This window comes from Ischnura elegans, chromosome 12 (assembly GCF_921293095.1).
Source record: "Ischnura elegans chromosome 12, ioIscEleg1.1, whole genome shotgun sequence".
Lineage (NCBI taxonomy): Eukaryota > Metazoa > Arthropoda > Insecta > Odonata > Coenagrionidae > Ischnura > Ischnura elegans.
Window position 1 is genome coordinate 89,573,920 of NC_060257.1, and position 19,439 is coordinate 89,593,358.

Consider the following 19,439-nt stretch of genomic DNA (forward strand, 5'->3'; position numbering starts at 1 on the left):
ACCAATGCATGCATGAGGCACAGAGCTCGGGGAAACATGTCTTAATAATCACCTATTAAAACTGGCTAAGGTCGGAAAGTTTCCTTCGTTTGATAAGGTATTTATAATCGTTATTTAAGCCAAGCGCTACCAGCTAGCAGGGTACTCTGCTACCTGCTAGCAGCCTGCATCGCAGCAAAGTACATACCCTCGCCTTTAGGTCACCGCACACGGCGAAAGCGGGAACCAGAATGACGTCACGCGGAGTTTTCCCAGTATGCATACTTAGCCGTCGCGTTTTCTCGCGCTTGAAAATTTTCTCTTTTCATTTAATCGCGAAAAATAGATATCGTCATTTAAAAATCTAAAAGCGTGAAATACGTACTCCAGGAGTAATAATCTTTCAATTTTGGCAGTAAAAAAATAATAGGAAACCACCCTATTGTTATCAGGAGGAGTCACAGCTACTCCCATCACTAGCATAAAAGTCATGGATGTGGAGGGTGAGAATGATACAGAATCGCACAGACAGCAGATGATGAAGGATGTGAGGATGGAGAATTGTGTTAAGTGTGCATTGAGTGGTCGAAGGGGGATTTTAGTGGAGGGCTGCGTCAAGCAAATTTCAGGATAACGTAACTAACAGATTAAGGAGCATCGCATTACTAATTGCTTGCGTCATTTTTAGTACCTAATTATCCGACCATCTCCTCCCTCATAGGTGAGAATCCATGTCTTACGTGAGAATTTTCAAAATGCACATTTTTAGTGCACATAGCTTTATCTGTGCTTGATTGCGTTGGATTCCTTGAAAGAAAAAACAAATTTATCAGTTATTTTTTATCGAAGACTACTGAGAACGTATTCGATCTTACTGTGCAGTAAGTCTCTGGAAATTTCTCGTACTTACCGAATTCCACCAGATTAACCTTCAAAAAACTCTCTTTATTCGATCTCATTCTGAGCGTTTTCGACCACATCTTATTTTATTCTGGAACGTCGGCTTCGCTGCGATCCAATTCGACAAACAGCGTTACTTCTTCGTGGCGGTATGTCTTTGTCTAATAGACGAGTTTCACAATAATAACGATGATGATGCATTTTCAATGGATGACAGCTTTGACTTGGCCCCCGCGTAACCAATAATTCACCGGCTAACCGGTGATGGATCATTCACGATCGATCCGTTCAAATTGATCGATTCACCAAGTGAATCAAAAGACTCATGATTCATTAAGCAGAAACAAGTCGATCAGCAATCATCTATCCGTCGGACTTCCAGTTTCATCAAATCAATAATTACAACCAGGGGCGCAGCCAGGAATTAATGCTGGGGTTGTTCAGGTGCAACTAATACCGGGGTGTTTGGGGGTGTGGAATACCCACCAGGATAAGCGATAGGTACGAGATTAATAAATTGCGGAATTTTAAAGATAAATGGTTCAAAATGGTGAGTTTCACGGCTTTCTGAGGGATATTTTATTGATAATTATACTATTCTATTTGTAATATCAATCCAATTAAGTAAAATGGATTAAACTTCAGCATTTCTCTGAGCTCTGGGAGGGGGGGTTTAACCCCCAAAACCCCCCTCGCTACGCCACTGATTACAACTACCGGTTAAACCGGAAAGTGTTGGATAAATTCTGGGTTTGACGATTGACTGTTAAACTAGTGTTAGTTACCTGTGCGCTTTTCAAAATATGCAGTCTTACAAATCAGCCTTCCTCGTTTCAAGAGAAGCACACTTAACATCAGGCATTATATTTCTTACATAGATATATTTAATTCAGAAATCCATTCCAGATTCTTCCTCGATCTGCAATGAGACTGATACTTTATAATTTCTGTAAAAGGACGCTTACTCAGTCATTTGGGGAAATCAGACATCGGCCATTCCACTCACCGGAGTAGGTACATTGATCATTTAAATCTCTTGCTATCGTAGAGTAAGTCGATTCCACTAAATAATTACCCTACAATTTTTTCGATTCGTTGAATAACCGAAAATTAAAAGACCGAAGTGATTGAATCAATGGATATAATCACCCAAATGGATTCATTCATGACAATCGAATCAGTGCCAAGAATAACTTTAGACGTCTATAGCGTAAACAGAACAAGTAAGGAGTTTTCTCGCAATGTTTCTCTTTTTGCAGTGGAATCATATTTGCCGAGACCTCCACGTGAGGTTGGGTGAAATGCGAATCGACTTCTTCCTATTCCTCTCCCCCTGTACATAACATTAAATAAGTGACGTTCTGTATGTTTGTTCTAGCCGACACGAGACCATTACAGCAATGAGCATAAGCAACGCAGGCATCCAGAATTGCGGGAAAATGGTTACCTTGCCCAACTAAAGTTGCCGCCAAGAGTATCACGAGACCGTCGGATAACAGGTCTGCCCGAACGGGAATCAGATATTGCACATGACCGAAGCAATGTTAGCAATAGACCTGAGTATGGGATGTTTGCATCCCATATGCAGGTCTATTTCTGGGAAAATTTAAGGAATTATTAGGAAATTTCAAGCACTCAGTGTGTTGATTATATTTTTATGTCGGTGGGACTAAGAGAGATTTAATGTATTCTAGTGTAGTCTATATAAATAAAACGGACCCGAATTAACGATTAGTTTTTGATTAAATATTGGAATCGCCCCCGACGCGACGGCGCGGCGGGATGGGACATTGTTGTCCCGAACGGCAGTTGCTCACAATATATTAATATCTTACGGCTTTTGTTTTTTCTGCTGACTCCTTATCTTAAAATTGTTATTGCGCTAAGTTTACTTATTTTCCGAATAGTTTTATTGCTATACATCGTCTATTTATGATTTTCAGTCAAATTAAGACGTTGATCACTGTAAAGATGTTCATTTATTTGATGTATCACGTGACGTGGGAAATTTACACATCAATGATGTCGCGAGGAAAAATTAGGCAAATATATCCAAATCAAGTGCAATATATTAAAATATTTTTAACTTCATTCACCAATTAAAGGTCGCTGACCTCACTAGGTCAAAGGTTTTTCTTGGTACCCAAGTGCACAGCAATAATGCACCATTTCGCTTATCGTACCTATGCGACCACGTCACCATTGAGGCGCTCGTGGCGACGTCACCCGCCGTCAACTAGTCCTTAGATACTCTACGCCTGCGTCAGTACTGAGAGCATCCCGTTTATTTTCATTTTCAGATGGAGTCTTGGCTGTTGGACGTGCAGAAGATGAGGATCCCGAGGCCGAAGGTGGCGACGGGGCGACCGGCAGAGCCCCCAGCGGACTACGCGGCGGACCATGGCGGAGGAGTGGGCGGAGGTGGCGCCAAGGTGGGAGGCACCGGAACCAACAAGGGGAGCTCCAAGAAGGGCGCGTCGTCGGGTGCTTCGGAGGGCGGGGGCGGAAGGGGGCGGGGGGCGGAGGACGCCGAGGAGCTGCGAAGGGCCGTCGAAGAGAAGCTTTAGACATTCATTCATTGTACGCACGAGTGCTGCCATGGAGACGTCATCATCATCACCTCCTCTCGACGCATCAGCACAGGCAGACATGGGTCATTTCCATTTGGGAGGCAATTATTAGTGAATCAACTCCAGAGTAAATAACTGCGAGATAAGCTGTGATGACGGTCTACAGGACCAATACGGAGTATGCGCCATTTTTTCCAATAATAAAAACTTTTCCTTACTATACCAATCGTGAATCCAATCAAAAGTTAAGAAATAATATATGCACAGCTCATTTTCATTATGAAAGTTACGCACATAGTTTATTTCCTATTAATTTTAGGCCAACCTTCTGTGATCTCAATGCGGTGAAACGTATTGATCACGCAAAAATATTTGCTGAATCGTTATAAGAACGCAAATTTCAGGTTCTTCGGCCCCAAAAGCATTTCACATCGTCATGAAATGCCGTGCATCTATGATTTTGGCTTACCATCATGCAATGGGGTAAATTCAAGACGCGGGTGGCGAATCTCGGTGTGTGGAACCGAAACTAACTCAATATAATGCAAATGCCAAACGGAAGAAAAAATAAGGGTGAAACAACGGAGAGGAAGTTCATAATAGGGAGGTACGTATTGAGGAGGTATTGAGGTATTATGCCGTTCATCGTCTTCATCATAACAAGGAGATCGAATTAGTGGTCTGAGAGACCGGTCGGTAGTTTAGGGCCAAAATTCACTGGGAATATTTTCACCGGATATTTTTATCTCTCTCCTCGAAGAATTTAAGGACGTGTTGTGTTAACTTCCGGTCACTCTGCAAGATTTCAACGCGAGAGTAATAAAAATGTATTGCAAACGGTCGTGGAGATACATAAAAGTATTTGTGGAAAATCGCCAGTAACCTTTAATTTGAAGGAAAATTAATCGGGATTTCCACCGGGTGTGGTGATGGGTCCCAACGTTTCTACGGCTGAGTCCGACATCGTCTTCAGGGGTTCACCCTTTACGCTATAGAGTCTCGCGAGAGAAACGACGCATGTGTAATCATTATGATTATAGAATGCCCTTTGGTAGACAAAAATCTGACATTCTATCAAATGTACTTATAGAATCATGTGAAAAATAAAACGTATGCTCGTCACTGCATTACTTTTCGGGTTATCACATTTAATGTGTCACATTTCGATCCTGCCTCGTGAACAAAGACGGAGAAATGCCCATTCGTTTCCACGAGAACACTATCATCTCTACCGGGAATGGAACCAAAGGACTTCGTCATTTCGGGCTACAGCGCAGACCATTGCCCTGACAAGAGCATTTCGTTTCCATGGGAATTAAGAAAATGGATAATGCAGTGGCCCGTAATTTTTGCCAAGGCAGTAACTCCTCGTAAATAAAATAGTCGGCCTCGGTGGCGGTGGGGAAAAGTCCTCACCTGCCATACGGTAGATCGCGGGTTCGAATCCCTCCGGGGTAGGTGGGCCCTTTTCAGGGCATGGACGTTTGTTTCGTGCTTTGTTAATTCTTCCGTTGCAAAGGCCTCTATGTGCTATTAACGGGGAAGTTGGAAATAAATAAATAATGTTGAATTCATGAAGTTGTGCTGAAAGTGAAGGAAAAAAATAGTATATTCGAGGATTTAATTGTCCTCTATGCCCTTATTTCGCTATTTAACCGCGATAGATATCGTCTATAAGCGCGAGGAAGTGTTTTTTTTCGAATCTAGCGCCCGCTAACTGCCCAGTGTACAGCATCCAGGGACGCTAAACGACGGTTTTCATTTCATGAACTACTACAGTTCATTTCAATGAAATGCACTGTAGTAGATCGTGTGCTGAGTCAATATTTTCACCGGCCCAATATTCACATTTTTGCACGAATACGCAAGTCAATTTGTATGTATTACCTCCATAGAATCAGGAACGCTAGTTTAAAGATTAATAAATTGCGCATCGCCGTGACGCCTGGTAATAGTCATGTGATCTTATGTCGGCTCACAACTATCACTATTGCGCAGCCAGGACGAGCGCTCCAAACCAATTCTATGCCAAAGGTTGTTGTGTCTGCCAGCTGACGTCAAAAATCGAAAAACGACGAGATCGCGTGTTTCTCCACCATTGCAATGTTGCTGATGTTAATATTAAATTATTAATTAACGATACCATCTTTGGACGTAGGATTTGAAATTTAGCAATATTGGCTGGCATAGATTTTTTTTTCATGCAGTTTACCAAAAGTGAGCAAATACTGTATAAATCTTTCAAATGAAGCTGTTCGCCCTGCGGTCTCCATGGCAGCACTGCCAATATTTTCATTCAATCACAAGTGGTGGATTTGATTTGCAAACAAACCAACCAGCACAAAGAATACAAGGAAATATTCATGTGCATCTAGGCACGAACGCAAAAATACATAGACCTACGTGGTTACGTGTTGTTTTGATGACCGCCCGAGTGAAATCTACGGAAAAGCGAACATCCACGTACGCAGAGCATCTGTTGAGCTAATTTTTTAATCACTCGCGCTGTTTTTGAGCTCATATTTTAAGGGCCCTCCCCACGCCCATATTATATAAATATATATACTTGTGTATAAATAAAAATTGCCATCCCTTGCCAAGAGGGCTAGTGCTATTAATATTTTATTACGTTATGTAACTTTATTTTAACAATAAAATTTTAAAAACACATATCGTCCCATCATCACCTTTCTATCTTTATTCTTAAAATGTATTTAAATATATAGTATGTATTACCTTTAGATGTGAGTATTATAGTCTTCATTGGAGTCTTATTTGGTAGTAGTTTAAGTTGAGAAGTAGTTAAATAGTGTTAGTAAGCCCACGCAGAGCACTGACATTAAAAGAATAGGGTGACAACATATTATGCGGAGTAAAGTGATATACTGAGATACTTACTTAATACTTACCTTATGCTTGGTTTTGATAAAAAATATGTAAACACTGACAAAATTGCATGAATTAGACGGCCTTCAGATTTTAAACAAGGTGGTAGACGTGATCGAAGAGAGTACCTGCCACCTTGTGCTGACAACATCGCCTGAGCAGAACGCAGCTATTTGAAAGTCAAAGGGTTAAGCTGTGTAACTTCGTTCCGAACAAAAGCGGAATGCATTTCAGCTGGTTTTAACCAGCCGTGGCCGAATGACTCAGATTCAGGGTAATGACAGCGAAGCGAGTGAGAGGTGCAAGGCCAGTCCCTTGCGGTACGCGCAACTCTTCTGTGGACCGCGCCCACCCTCCTCCCTTCCCGCTCTCTCCTTTCTTCCACGGCAGAGAACTCTGCGCGCACCTCTCCCTGCTCCCACCGGAGCGCAAGTAAATCAAATAGAAGTCTCCTGCCCCAACAACGGATTGCAAATGAGGCGCATTCAGTTTTCCATTGGGAAAATGATTCTTTGACTTTGAACATACGATAATGATTAATGTTTTGGGAGACGTTCTTATTATTAGCGAACTTATTACTTCATCCACCAACAGCTTCTCCTAGTTAGATATTTCATGAAATTCCCTGCAAATTATTATTCAGGAGAGTTTCATATCGGAAGCTTTAGGAAAATTATTTCCCAATAACATTAAACAATAGTAAAATAATGAAAAAAATGGAATGATTATGCATGAAAATAGATGAAAGACACTGAAAAATGCGATACCTCAAGGTTCAATGCCACACACACTTGTTTGTAATATTGAAACTCTTGAATATATTTGTTTGAAATCTGAGGCGCTGAAGTAGTGACAGCACGGCAAAATTATACTACTCACAAACTCCTCAAGGTGCCAAGTAATATCCTCCCAAAAATATAACAGATGTCCAAACGAGACCTCTGTAGATACAAATGAAAAATCCACTTAGCGATAAACACTATGTTTAATACCAAATGTTCTATGCAGAACCAAACCTGAAAAATCAAGTCATAACAACTAATATCTTGGTTTCTAGCTTTTTAACTCGATGACCTCGTTCAGCGGTTAACTTTCCAACACGCTAACTATAAAAACTACTGCGAAGTCATAAGAAGAAATATGTACATAAGGGATAAGGTTTTGCATAACTTCAATTTTTTAGTCAAGAGTGAACATGTCCCCACTAGCCACTACTTGATGCGCTAAAGAGACGGTTGTTGCATACACTGCGAGTTGGCGATCGAAAGCTGAAATAGGATAAGGGTTTCAGCTGATAATATAAAGCTTGGTTGTGTTGAGGTGCCAAAGCCCTTTACGTAAATATTTTCATAGCAAGGAATCTTCCGAAAACAGTCTTAAATCGGAAACAAAATCTCTGAATACGTATTTTCGGCTGACAACGAGAGCTATCTAAGGGGAGGCGAATTTTACGTTTAGCTGAAAAAACAGCGTAAAAACTGTTGGTAACTTATGATTTTAAATTCATGAAAATCAAAGAACAGTTAATTCTCAGTGGTATACGACCATTTGCTTGCCGGAAGTGATCGCTTACCTTCGGAAAGATAACCCAAATCGACGCATAACCCCATCACGAAAATTCAAGCTCACACACCACTCGAGTCACGAAGTCGATGTTGGAATAGCAAAACGTCGAAATTCTTGATCATCCTTCGTGCAGCCCGGACTTAAGCCCCAATGATTTTTTCACATTCCCCAGAATCAAGAATATACTACGAGGAAAGCGCTTCCAGATATCTGAAAAAGCGGTTTGTGTCTGCAAAATAGCCGTTTTGACTACCCCTACTTTGGAATGGAATAAATGCTATAACGACTGGTTCCATCGAATGCAAAAGTGAATTGCCTATCGAGGAGTACTTTGAAAAATAATAAAAAATTGCATTATTGCACTTCACCCCCTGCCAAACACCCTAGAGGTGGCTCGCAGGGTATTATGTAGATGTAGATAATATTCTTCATTCCCGACACTTAAAAGGCTATCCTCGTAAATGGGTCAAAATCGTTTGATCCATCGCTACTTCATTAATGAAGTCGTTATTTAAGACGCATTGTGCATTACTCTCTTTTCAGCGAAGTGAATAAAACATCAGTCATACTAATGGAATCTAAAAACGTCTTGTTGGGTCACCACCAAATTCTTCCCCCGGAGAATAGCTCCCCATGTCAATCAGAATACTGGTTTCGGAGATTTTTACTCGTATTTCGATCTCAATTTATCTTTGGATGACTAATTTCTAAGGGAGTCGATGTGTTCAGCTAAAAGGCAGGGAAAGTGTAAGCAGCAAGGCCTAATTTTCTAGCGTGCAATAACACTTATCATCATCTACGACTTCAAACCATCGCTCAGCCAATTGTAAGACAGAGAGAGACAGGGAGAGAGAGGTAATACGACTGGCTGGGGGGATACAGGAGCGATCTTGGTATTTTCTCATCTATTGCTATCACTGGATGGAAGAATCACTGCGCTCGTACGCAACAAGGGGTGTTCAAAGAAATTAATAAGAGATCATCATCATCATCACTGGCCAACAATCCTAGGATTGGTTAGACGCAGCTCTCCACTCAGTTCTCATATCAGCTAATCCTTTCACACCTACGTATTTCTTCTCTTGCACATCTCTCTTTACTTGTTCCATATAGTTTGTTCGGGATTTTCCTTTTCCATTCCTGCCTTCCACTTATCCTTCGACGATTGTCTTCGTCTTGTAAGAGATATCGCAACAAAACTCTGGTAGTATGTTCCTTGAGCATGAACCACTTCTGTAGGTGAGTTTTCAACGCTTTGTATTCTATCTGGAAGTGAATTTATTCTTGAGAGCACGCGTGCTTTGTCAGCCTCCAGGATCCCATTTTGGTTTCCGGTGAGGGCGATTTTAACTTTGGGGAAGAGAAATATGTCCGCTATGGCAAGATCTCTGGGGACTATGAGGAGGCTACAGAATAGTTGGGATACAATTTGCTGCCAGGTTCCCGGGAACCGTGACTCCTGGATGCCGTCAAAGCTGCTTGAAGCGTGCTGAGGGATGATTCGATTGTTTACTTCCAGAGAGCGTACCGAGCGTATAAAACTCGCGCCAAAAAGTGTGATGATACTGAAGGAGCATAAGTTTTCAACAACCAGAGTTTTATAGTGATATCTCTCATAAATTCGGTTAAATAAATTTATTCCCTTTAATTTAAATACAAAAACTGTAAGAAATGAGAAGCCGTCCTACCTAATTTTAACGCATAACAGTGTTTCAGAACTTAAAAATTCTCCATCTGGGTGCATTGACTTCAGATGGCAACAGCTTTGACAGTGGTTTGCTATCGCATTTAGGCGGAGTGTGAAGGGAAGCTACTTCAGCCTTATTTTCCGCTAGTGGTTAAAGTTATCTAGTCGATGGCCACCAAGTCACAAGGTGCCATGCTGTAATTGACTGGAGCGAAGGGTAATTTTCCTCTAGATGCCGACAGACTAGCCTCTATCCGTGTTGAAATATTTTCGACTACGCTACCTGGGCAGCCTTTTTCATTAGCCTGGGATAATCGCAACTCCACTTTGCGGAAGACATTTCTCCCGCTCTGCTTTGAAATCAGACATCAATTGGAGTTAACAGGCTACTGAGCAGCGAGACATTTCTGGCTTGTCAGTTGCTTCTGGGAATTTCCGTTCTTCGAACTGGACTAACCACGAGTAACTTTGACCTCTCAGAACTTGGAATACTTTAAGCACCTTTTAAAATAGCATGAAATTCCGTATGCTTAAAAATAATTTCATTGAAGTACCTCAAACTTCCAACAAAGTTACAATCCTTGTGCCATAGGTTTGGATCCAACCAATCACAGTGCAGCATACGCATCCTCTGCGACCAGCAAGTCTGCTAATTTGACCACCCGTCATCATATTTTTAAATGAAATAAAAACTGTGAGAAATTTTCCAAAATCACTCCTCGGTGCATGTATTAAATTGGATTCAGAATGTGGAAGGCAAAGGTCCCGAGAGAGTTTAAAATAAAGAAACGCGAAAATATCCATCAACATTTCATGAGTTGGTGACGTAGCTTTCAAACGGTGACGGCGAGTTTGTAGCGTTATCAACTCACTTACGACAGGGTTAAGAGCGTCGATTTTTCGTGAAGAATTTCGCGAAAAGTAGGTAATGGACATAACAACGATAAAATACCGGTCCCTTTATTTTTCAAACGATGGGAAAGTCCCGAGAGGAATACCAAGGGACAAGTACCTAGGAAAGATGAAGAAGGATATGGGAAAGATGAAGAGGGACCCAATGGACCATCTGCAGTATGTATACGAATCTTGGGCTTGCAGTATTGTGAATGTATGTTGCTTTTAAATGCTATCACAATCGGTAATACATTTAAATTTGTGAACGACCCCAATGTGAACAAACGAATAGAAAGAAGAGACGTCCAACGATATGTGATAGAGATCTTTCAGCTTCAGATGCTGTGAGTGTATGGAATGAAGGATTAGGGGGATGAGACACGACGAATCCTCCAACAGGAGTGGTGAGGAGAGTGTGGGAATGGCTGCTCAAGGGAGAATCTCGCACCAATGTCATTCATGCGAAGTGAGTTATACACCACTAGCGAAATCTAGGAGCCAAAGCCTTATATTCAAGGAAACGAAAAAAATAAAGGGACATATCAGGTGATAAATAGCAACGCAGGAATGACCCGAAAGATAGACTCAACATTTGGGGCTAATGAAAGCTTACATTCTTACTGCCTAAACTGTTGCCTCTCAAAGTCAACGCCCGCGGGTGTAGGGATTTGGGAAGGTAGATCACTAATGGCCAACGACGCGAAATCCCCCACAGAAGGCAATTTCAATGACTGTGATATTCATTCAGAAACTTCTGCAGGCATTGGATATGTGGGGTGGCGGGAGTCGCGCTACAATGCACATCTCAGAGGAGGAGGTACTTTCTGATGAAGCCAATCAGGGAATGCACGTTGTGATGAAGCCAAGGCAAACGTTGTTGGGGCACTCACCATGTTGGGGTCATCGTGGTAGAGAGCAGCGGCGGTGCCCATCAGCGGAACGTGCTCCGCAGGCAGGGCGGAGGCGTCTCCGAGGGCAGAAGGGTCAGCGCAGCATTCGGCCCCGCTCAGGGAATGGCGCCGACGGCGGACCATCACCATTTCCCCCTGCTACGAAAGGGCGGAGGGGTGTTGTCTTTCGGCGGACGGTCCGACGGACGGCAGGTCGGATGGACCCACCCACCACCACCACCCTGAACATAACCCACCGCTGTCGCCCGTCAACCCCACCAGCGCACTCCACGCCCCCACTCTCTCTCTCATCTCAATACGGAAGAAGACTCCACGTTTGAAGACCAAAGACATCACTTCTGATTACAAAAATATGCGACGAATGAAAGCTCGTTTTTTTATGCGTTGACCGAGGTTATCCAAACAATTTTTTTGTTGCTCACTATGGACTATGAACGCGATTTCAGCGCCTTTTTTAATAGTTTCCGCATTGCTTCATGGAATTTATGGCTTTGTAGTAACACAGCGGATTGAAATATCAAACTTTTACTCCGTAAGTTTCGTGGCTGATGACTTAGTTATATTTAGTTACATGTCATTACGCAAATTATTAATTTAGTTACTAATTCAAATATTAAAAAAAAATTATTTTCCCATCCACTCACCCGACGACATTGCCGTTTGGTCCGTCTTCTTGCTCTGCAGTTCATCATTATGGATCCAATAACGATATATACTCAGACGAAAGCTGTCAGCGAGTCGATATCGTTCAGTATATATTGTCGGAAGTAATCACAGAAAAGAGCAAAGCATAGGGTAGAAGGGGTTATTTTTTCTAGCGGATATGTAGACCCACCCCATCTCAGCCAGATGCAAAGTGATTGGCTGCGCTGTCATTCGGCGCTATTCGATATTTCACGTTCACGATTTTCGCGTCGAGTGGTCAAGGAGAGCTTCCAGGTAGAACAAAATATAATGTCTGCACTTCGGTTGATGTTATAGAGACCAACATGGGACCAACATCGACATCGTCGGAGGCCTAAGAATTGGACAACAGTCCATTAAATGGCAAAGCTGCGCCAAATATCTCGGAATAAAAATCGACGAGAAACTAAACATGAGTGATCATGTTAGCCACATAATTATGAAAACATTTATGACGCGGGCCAATCTCTCTGGCATAATAACAAACCCGGAGACGCCGAAAGAAATTAAGGTACACATGTACTCAATGTACATAAGACCCATAATTTTGTATGCAGCTGCGGCTTGCTTTGGCCGATTGCGGAAGGAATCGCGTCAAAAAATGGAAGTGAGCGAAAGAAAATGTCTTCGTTCAATTTTCTCCATAAGAAATTATGTTAAAAACGAGGAGGTCTATAGATAGAGTGGATTACCACCAATAATTGACGTCACAGTAAAATAGATCGCCGACAACAACAGAGCTATATCAACGAGCGAGCACGAGGAAATTCGTTCCCTCGCGTCGCAAGGACAGTGCTGACGTCATGCGGCGGTCTATGAACTAAAACTTACGAAAAGTAAGCTCGCTTACTTATTCAACGACACTTCTGACGTCTATCAGTAACCAGCGAAGCGGAACTTGTAAAACAAAAATGAGCACCTAGCAGGAAGCGAGCGACAAGGCATGGGGGACAAGTGTAAAGGGTGCACACCGACCCCGAAAACTCTGCGAAAACGCAGAAAGAGACACAGTGATGTTATTGAGAATCAGTCCGAAGAAAAATATCATGGGATGAGACTTGGACGCGGTAGCGCTCCTTGAAAACCCGCTTTGACCACTCGACGCAAAATTCGTAAGCATGTAAGAGAGCGGATGACACCACGGCCAATCGTGCGGCACCTGGAAAAGATGGCGGGTGAGCATATTCGGTAGGTCTACTCCTTGCGTAGGAGGAGCAATTGCCTTAGCGGGAGAAATTGTTATGGATTAATATTTCACTAAAGAACGATGTGATTGACAATATCTCGCATTGTTGTGGTCCAACGGATCATTCATCTGATCGAGTGGTTATGGGACTCTTCAGAAGCGGCTGGTTATTGAAATAGAATCCCCTCTCTTACTTACAAATCCATGCTGGAAATGTGCCATTTTATCCTAAACCACAAATATGGGTTGTGTTTTGGCTGTGAAATTCAATGGCGTCTTCTCTGAGTTTCAGTAGTACTAGGACACGATGCTATTGGTGACTGTTGATTTCTTCCCTTCCATTACAAGTCAAACTCACTCCCGCTTTTAATATGAAAAAAAATTAGTGAAAATGGTTTTGCGGTCGGATAAAATTTGCTCGTGAATTAAAGCCCACTACCCCTTAGACTGCTACTATTGTGCGGTCTGCTACTAAGTAAATCAAATAAATGCATTGTATATTGTCTAGTTACAGTGCTTGTTGATTACATGAAAGTCTCCATTTCATAGGGTATAAAGTGTGTTCTCGAAGGTCTAGTATTATTATTTTATATTCGACTTCTATAATGTATTTATTTCCTATTTACTTGTATATATAGATACACTTAAACCGAATGAATACCTTAACATGGTGGCAAAATAATCTTTGCTGGTGCTCCCTGTGCTTACACATCGCTAGGAGGGGCTGACATCGGTTAAGATTTGCCATCAACAGTTTCCAGCTATGATGATAAAACATTTCTGCCTTTGTCTCCTCTTCCACTTTCAGAGCGCAGGCCAACTAGACATGATAAAGGGACGCAATGTGAAATGCAAACTCACGAAATGTAAAGGGAAGGGCAGCAGGAAGGAGAAGATGGATACCTACAATTAATGCATGTTGTTGAACGCAAAAGTGCCGCATCGACTCACTTTCTCATTCGGATTGGTCAGATCAATCCCACCACGGTCGATGAACGGAGTGAATGAAAATAGTTCAAGATTCAATAGTGTTTACGGTACACGATAAAATATTATAGGAGGGAAGAAAACGCAATGAAGAAGTTACAGATGAATGATGGCACAGCTTTTCACCCTGACCGCAACTCAGGCACTTGTCCTTGTGTATTGGAAGCGTTGGACGTTAACGAAGCACTTGGAAACATGTCTTTCTTCGCTCCCGAGCGCGGGGGTTCTCCATATTCTTCGTTCCGTGCGAAGCCTGTCTCTCACCAATCGATCACCATTAACGGCGGATCCGAGATGCTCCGACTCATTCACACTCCGCACGTATCCACATAATCACAGTGTGTGGCGACAGTCAAGACGTTCGTTGTGGTTAATGTCGTAACCAAGCGACGCTAATAGTTGCATGGATACCCGGAATTCTTCGCTGCTCTCATTAGAACGTATGTAAGCACGTTTCCTTCATTTCTCTTCGATTTAATTGTTTTATTCCCGTGTATACAATTTTTGTATGTCAGCACTTCATCAAGGCCGTGTTCAGAAAAATTTCGGATTTTTATTTCAGGATGGGTATATTTTAAAGGGAGGTCAATATTGGGGATTGAACTCAACCCTTTACAATATTGATACGTAATATTAACGCTGTGTATCTCGCATAAGGCGTTGGATTAAATAGTACATGATCCGAAAGGATTTATTTTGGAAACACACCTAAGACTATAACTACTAATTTCTGGATGTTTTGAATTCCTTCACCATCCCGCAACATGACGACATTGTCTTTTAGTGGAAGAAATGGTGAACCTCATTCGTAGGACGTGGGAATTGAGGATTGGGACCCACATCTAAGGTGGTTTCCGCCTCAAGCGAACGATATGGGAAGAAGTAAGGAAGGAAACCCGGTGCCGAGGGCGGTATGATCTTAACTAAAAGTCCCAAACAACGGTTTCACATCCGCTACAGGACAGACTGATAAACTTGAATTACCCGAAACAAACCGTTCTTGAAGGAATTGAATAGTAACTCCATCACCACCAGGATTTAAACATGGGACCATTGATTGAGGTTAGTCACTGAAGACCTGAATAGGCCAGCAACATTGTCGGTAAAATTGTCGTCTAAGAAGATGTAAGCACGAGCGTTGAATGCATACGCAAACCTCTCCTGAAGCATTACTCCATCGCGAAAGCCCACACAAGAACAGCAGTACTGAATTTACGTTTCAGCATGTCTATAGCAGTTTGCTAGTAAATTTCATGTTTTCAATGATTCTCTTTCAGACGCATGGGTAACTAATTCCTGGCTGATGAGAACTCCCTCTGCACGAACCAGCATGTTTTTGAGGCTGTATTTAGATCCAAACTGAAAGTGAAGCAGATCTTGGAACTCGTGGAGGTGGAGAAGGATAACGAATGGGGGTGTATTGCTGGATACTAAATGCGGGTTTTCCATTCGGCTTTTATTCTCCCATTCATATGCTTTTTTATCCCAGAGGATTTTTGTAGAAAATAAAAAAAGCCCACATCTATCTCATGGGGATTTTCATCGTGCCACGTCAAGAATTCAGGTGCATTAATGTAAGAGCATAAGCACGCTCTTTTCTCAAGAGCTTGCTACATAACGGCTCTAAAACCAATGGACAGATAAAAATGTGATGAATTTCAATTTCATTCAAACATTGGAAAGGATTATGAAAAACTGGACTGTTAAGACACTTATGTGGAACAAATTTTATTAAAGTATTTGTTTTTGAAGTTAGAATTGTATTATTATACTTGAAAATTACGATTGGGTGGAGATTCTAACAGGCTGAGATAAAATTTAGGAGTGTATCGCCTAAAGCCTTAACTTAAAAATAAGAGTTAATATCTCCGTAATAGGTTTTTCAGTTGGCCAGGCAACCATCATTGGGGAGGAGGATATGTCCGAAGAAAGGGTGAAGGCGAGGAGGATGTAGTGTTGACGTGACGATGACATCACGGCCCAGGGGGGTCCCATGAATTTCTGACTGTAAGGGGGGGCACGGAGGCTGCTGACGACACATTTTTAGCAAAATATTGCATCTCGGTTATCCTGGGAATTGTTTGCGTCTCAGTTTTGGTGGGCAATTACCGTGAGTGTAAATATGTCCACTTGTACGGTGCTGTGCTCACTCAGGCTAGTGCGTGTTTAAATTAGTTTTTCTTCTGTGTGAATGAGCTTGCTGTTGATTATCCTTGTTAATCATTTTGTTCCAAATTAGGTGTTTGAATAGCCTCGGGTTAACGATTCTGATTTGTAATTTCTAGTGTTTTTTAACTAAGTTAGATCTGCGGAAGTGACATGATTTCCTGTTTCAAATATTTTTTTTCGCGACAGCCAATTACGAAGGTGTTCCATTTTTATAGTGTACCAATTGCTCCCCGATTGTAGCGGTTGGGTTCTATTTCGCTCGGCCTATGTGCGAGCGACTGCAGGCACAATGTTTAATTTCGTGTTCCTGCAGCGGATGGGTACTGTCTTTTGGATCACCAAATAAGATAATTAGTGTGTTTCGCTGGGTAAACAAATGCCTCAAAACAAAGAGTGTCCACCTGTTTCAGTGTCAATCCTTTCGTAGGACGGCAGAGCAATGCGCTTGACATTTAACGTATCCTCCTCCTCTGCCCTCCCACTCTTCAATCTTACCACCTCCTCGGACACCTTTAGAACCATTCTCCTCCCCAATGATGGCTGCTTGGACCACCGAAAAATATTAATTCCTATTTTAACTTTCTTTAAAAGCTGCACTTCTAAATTTTACTCAAATAGTGATGAGAAAAATTGACAAGAAATAGACCTGGACGATAATAGAAGTTATTCGCGGGAGCAGAATGTTACTGTGATATTTACAGCTCGTGGGAAAGGTCGAGCCATGTGAAAAGATGCAATGAATGGACGAATGTCCTCTCTTGGTGATAATGGGCGGTGATGTTGTGAGGCAGCTCGATAAGCTTTGAACGCAAGGTTGCGATGGTTTGCGCCAGATAAAAATGCTCTCAAATGCCGATAAGCTACTGTTGGCCGTAGCGTTTATCGCGCTTCGTAATAACATGGATTAATCGAGCATCACATCAACGAGAACACCTGCGCATAACTAAAAGGCTCTCTCTCCTCTGGCTCGTGGAAGATAGCGAAACGCGGTGACCCGATAATCGGGGATAAAATCGTTATCTATGCCGCGATATGGCAACTCAAACATTGACTGTTCATATCCATTCGGATGCAAGGCATTATTTCTGTCGGAACGGCCAAAAGGAAAAGCGATATGCGTAAACCAAACACAAACAGGCCGGTACTAATTTCAAGATAAACATCTCGTTCACTAAAAAGCTAGTTCATACACATTGCGGAAAGCACTTATCGATTCCGGGCACACGTTTTGCAGCAAATTTTTCTAAGCCCTGAATCTATACTCTACATGATAAAATTAGGAGAAGTCTAATGGTGATAAAACTAAGGTAATTAACATATGTTATGGCAAATTGACTAGCAATATATTTTCCCCTCCTTTGGCTGGTAACCCCCATATCTACGTACTTCCCCACAAGCACCCTCAATGAGAGTGTTGCAAAGGGTTTTCAAAACATCACACGCACTGCGCGAAAAAAGTCTTGTAAATGTGTTGAAATAATTTCTAATTTGCGTGAAGCCTCTCTTTTCTGGCAAGCCATCACTCGCTTAACCTTACACCATTGGTATATTAATTAGAATAATTGCCAATAAAAATCGTTTTGAGCCTTCTTATCCCCTATTATTTGTCTTAAGTTATTGCCATTAAGGTACACGTTTGTTTATAAAACTTTAATGCTATTTTTTTGCGAAGTGGTAGTTTTCCAGCAATTTATGGAACCGAGCATGGTTATAACTTACGTAGGAATGTTAATTTTCTAGTTCCTAAGCCTAATATTTCTTTATTTAAAAGATCGTTTCTTTATTTGGGGCCCAAGATTTTTAATAAATTACCTTGTTCGATCAAAGAGTTAAAGAGTATAAATAAATTTCGTAAAAAGGCCAAAGATTGGTCGTTATCCATATTGGTTGTTATATGCATACGAGGTATATTTCCCAAAAAAACTATCTGCATTATTGATCAGCTGGTCAAATTTAAACGAAGAGACAGGTCTTGGATTGCGCATCGTGGCGTAAATAGAAACGAAGTCTAAAACAGAGAAGTGAACGTTTCAGAAGAGTTATCGCGACTTTCATAGGCAAGCGCTGACTCTTTGTTTGATTTACCATAATTTCGTTGGAGGTAAATAGTTCGTAGAATAACAGGTATTCGAGAAAAGACTACGTGGTCGTTATAAATACTATTAAACCTGTACCATCATTCGGTACACCAACCGGCCCCCATTACTATCGAAGCAACCTTAAAAGTGATGGTGCGAGTGAGTCAGCTCAAATGTGCGACTCAGCTGATAGAGCTGTGAGGCGAGAGAGTCTTTCTTATTTGGTGAGTCGCGACTCCCTCCACTCACGACTCGCTCCGTGCACACTGTCATTGTGCGAGTCGAAATCACGCTGTGCGTAATGAATATGAAAAAGCAGGAGCAATTTCCACAATTTTACATTTATTAATACTACCGGTTTCGCTTTTCAGCATCATCAGGTACCTGATGATGCTGAAAAGCGAAACCGGTAGTATTAATAAATGTAAAATTGTGGAAATTGCTCCTGCTTTTTCATTTTCATTATGTCACGTTTCCACTCCATCTCGCCTGAAACCTCAGACTATACACGCTGTGCGTGTTGGAGTCGTGAGCGGTTGAAGTCAGACTCCATGCGCACACGACTCCTTCCACAAACATTTCCCGTGTGAGGCTCATCGCACGTTTGGCGGGTCAAAGGGAGCAACATGGCACTTTTCGCGGGTAGCCCAACGCTCACCTTTTCACGTCGCTTGAAAGATTCTGGTTATTACTCTATAGAGTCTCATTTGACCCTTATCGTGTTTCTCTCTCCTGCATTTTAAACACATCGCGAAAGAAAAAGGGTTGGAGATGCTCATGTAAAAGTTTTCTTCAACGAGAAATTTAGGAAAATAATACGAGACAAAAAATAAAAATTTGTTCTAACTCAAACAACTATGATCAATCGAGGAAATTAATTATGAATTATTAACATGATCGTATAGTTTCTGAGAGAATTATTTGTTACAACAGAATTTTTTA

General features: G+C 41.7%; 1 protein-coding gene across 1 annotated transcript in view; it reads right to left on the reverse strand.

The window, feature by feature from the left end:
• LOC124168746 (whirlin) overlaps window positions 1-19,439 on the reverse strand; it is a 521,564-nt gene that overhangs the window by 71,832 nt on the left and 430,293 nt on the right. The window contains exon 12 of the mRNA XM_046547013.1: window positions 11,373-11,531. Coding sequence (XP_046402969.1) covers window positions 11,373-11,531 — 159 coding nt within the window. The remainder of the gene's footprint in view (window positions 1-11,372; window positions 11,532-19,439) is intronic.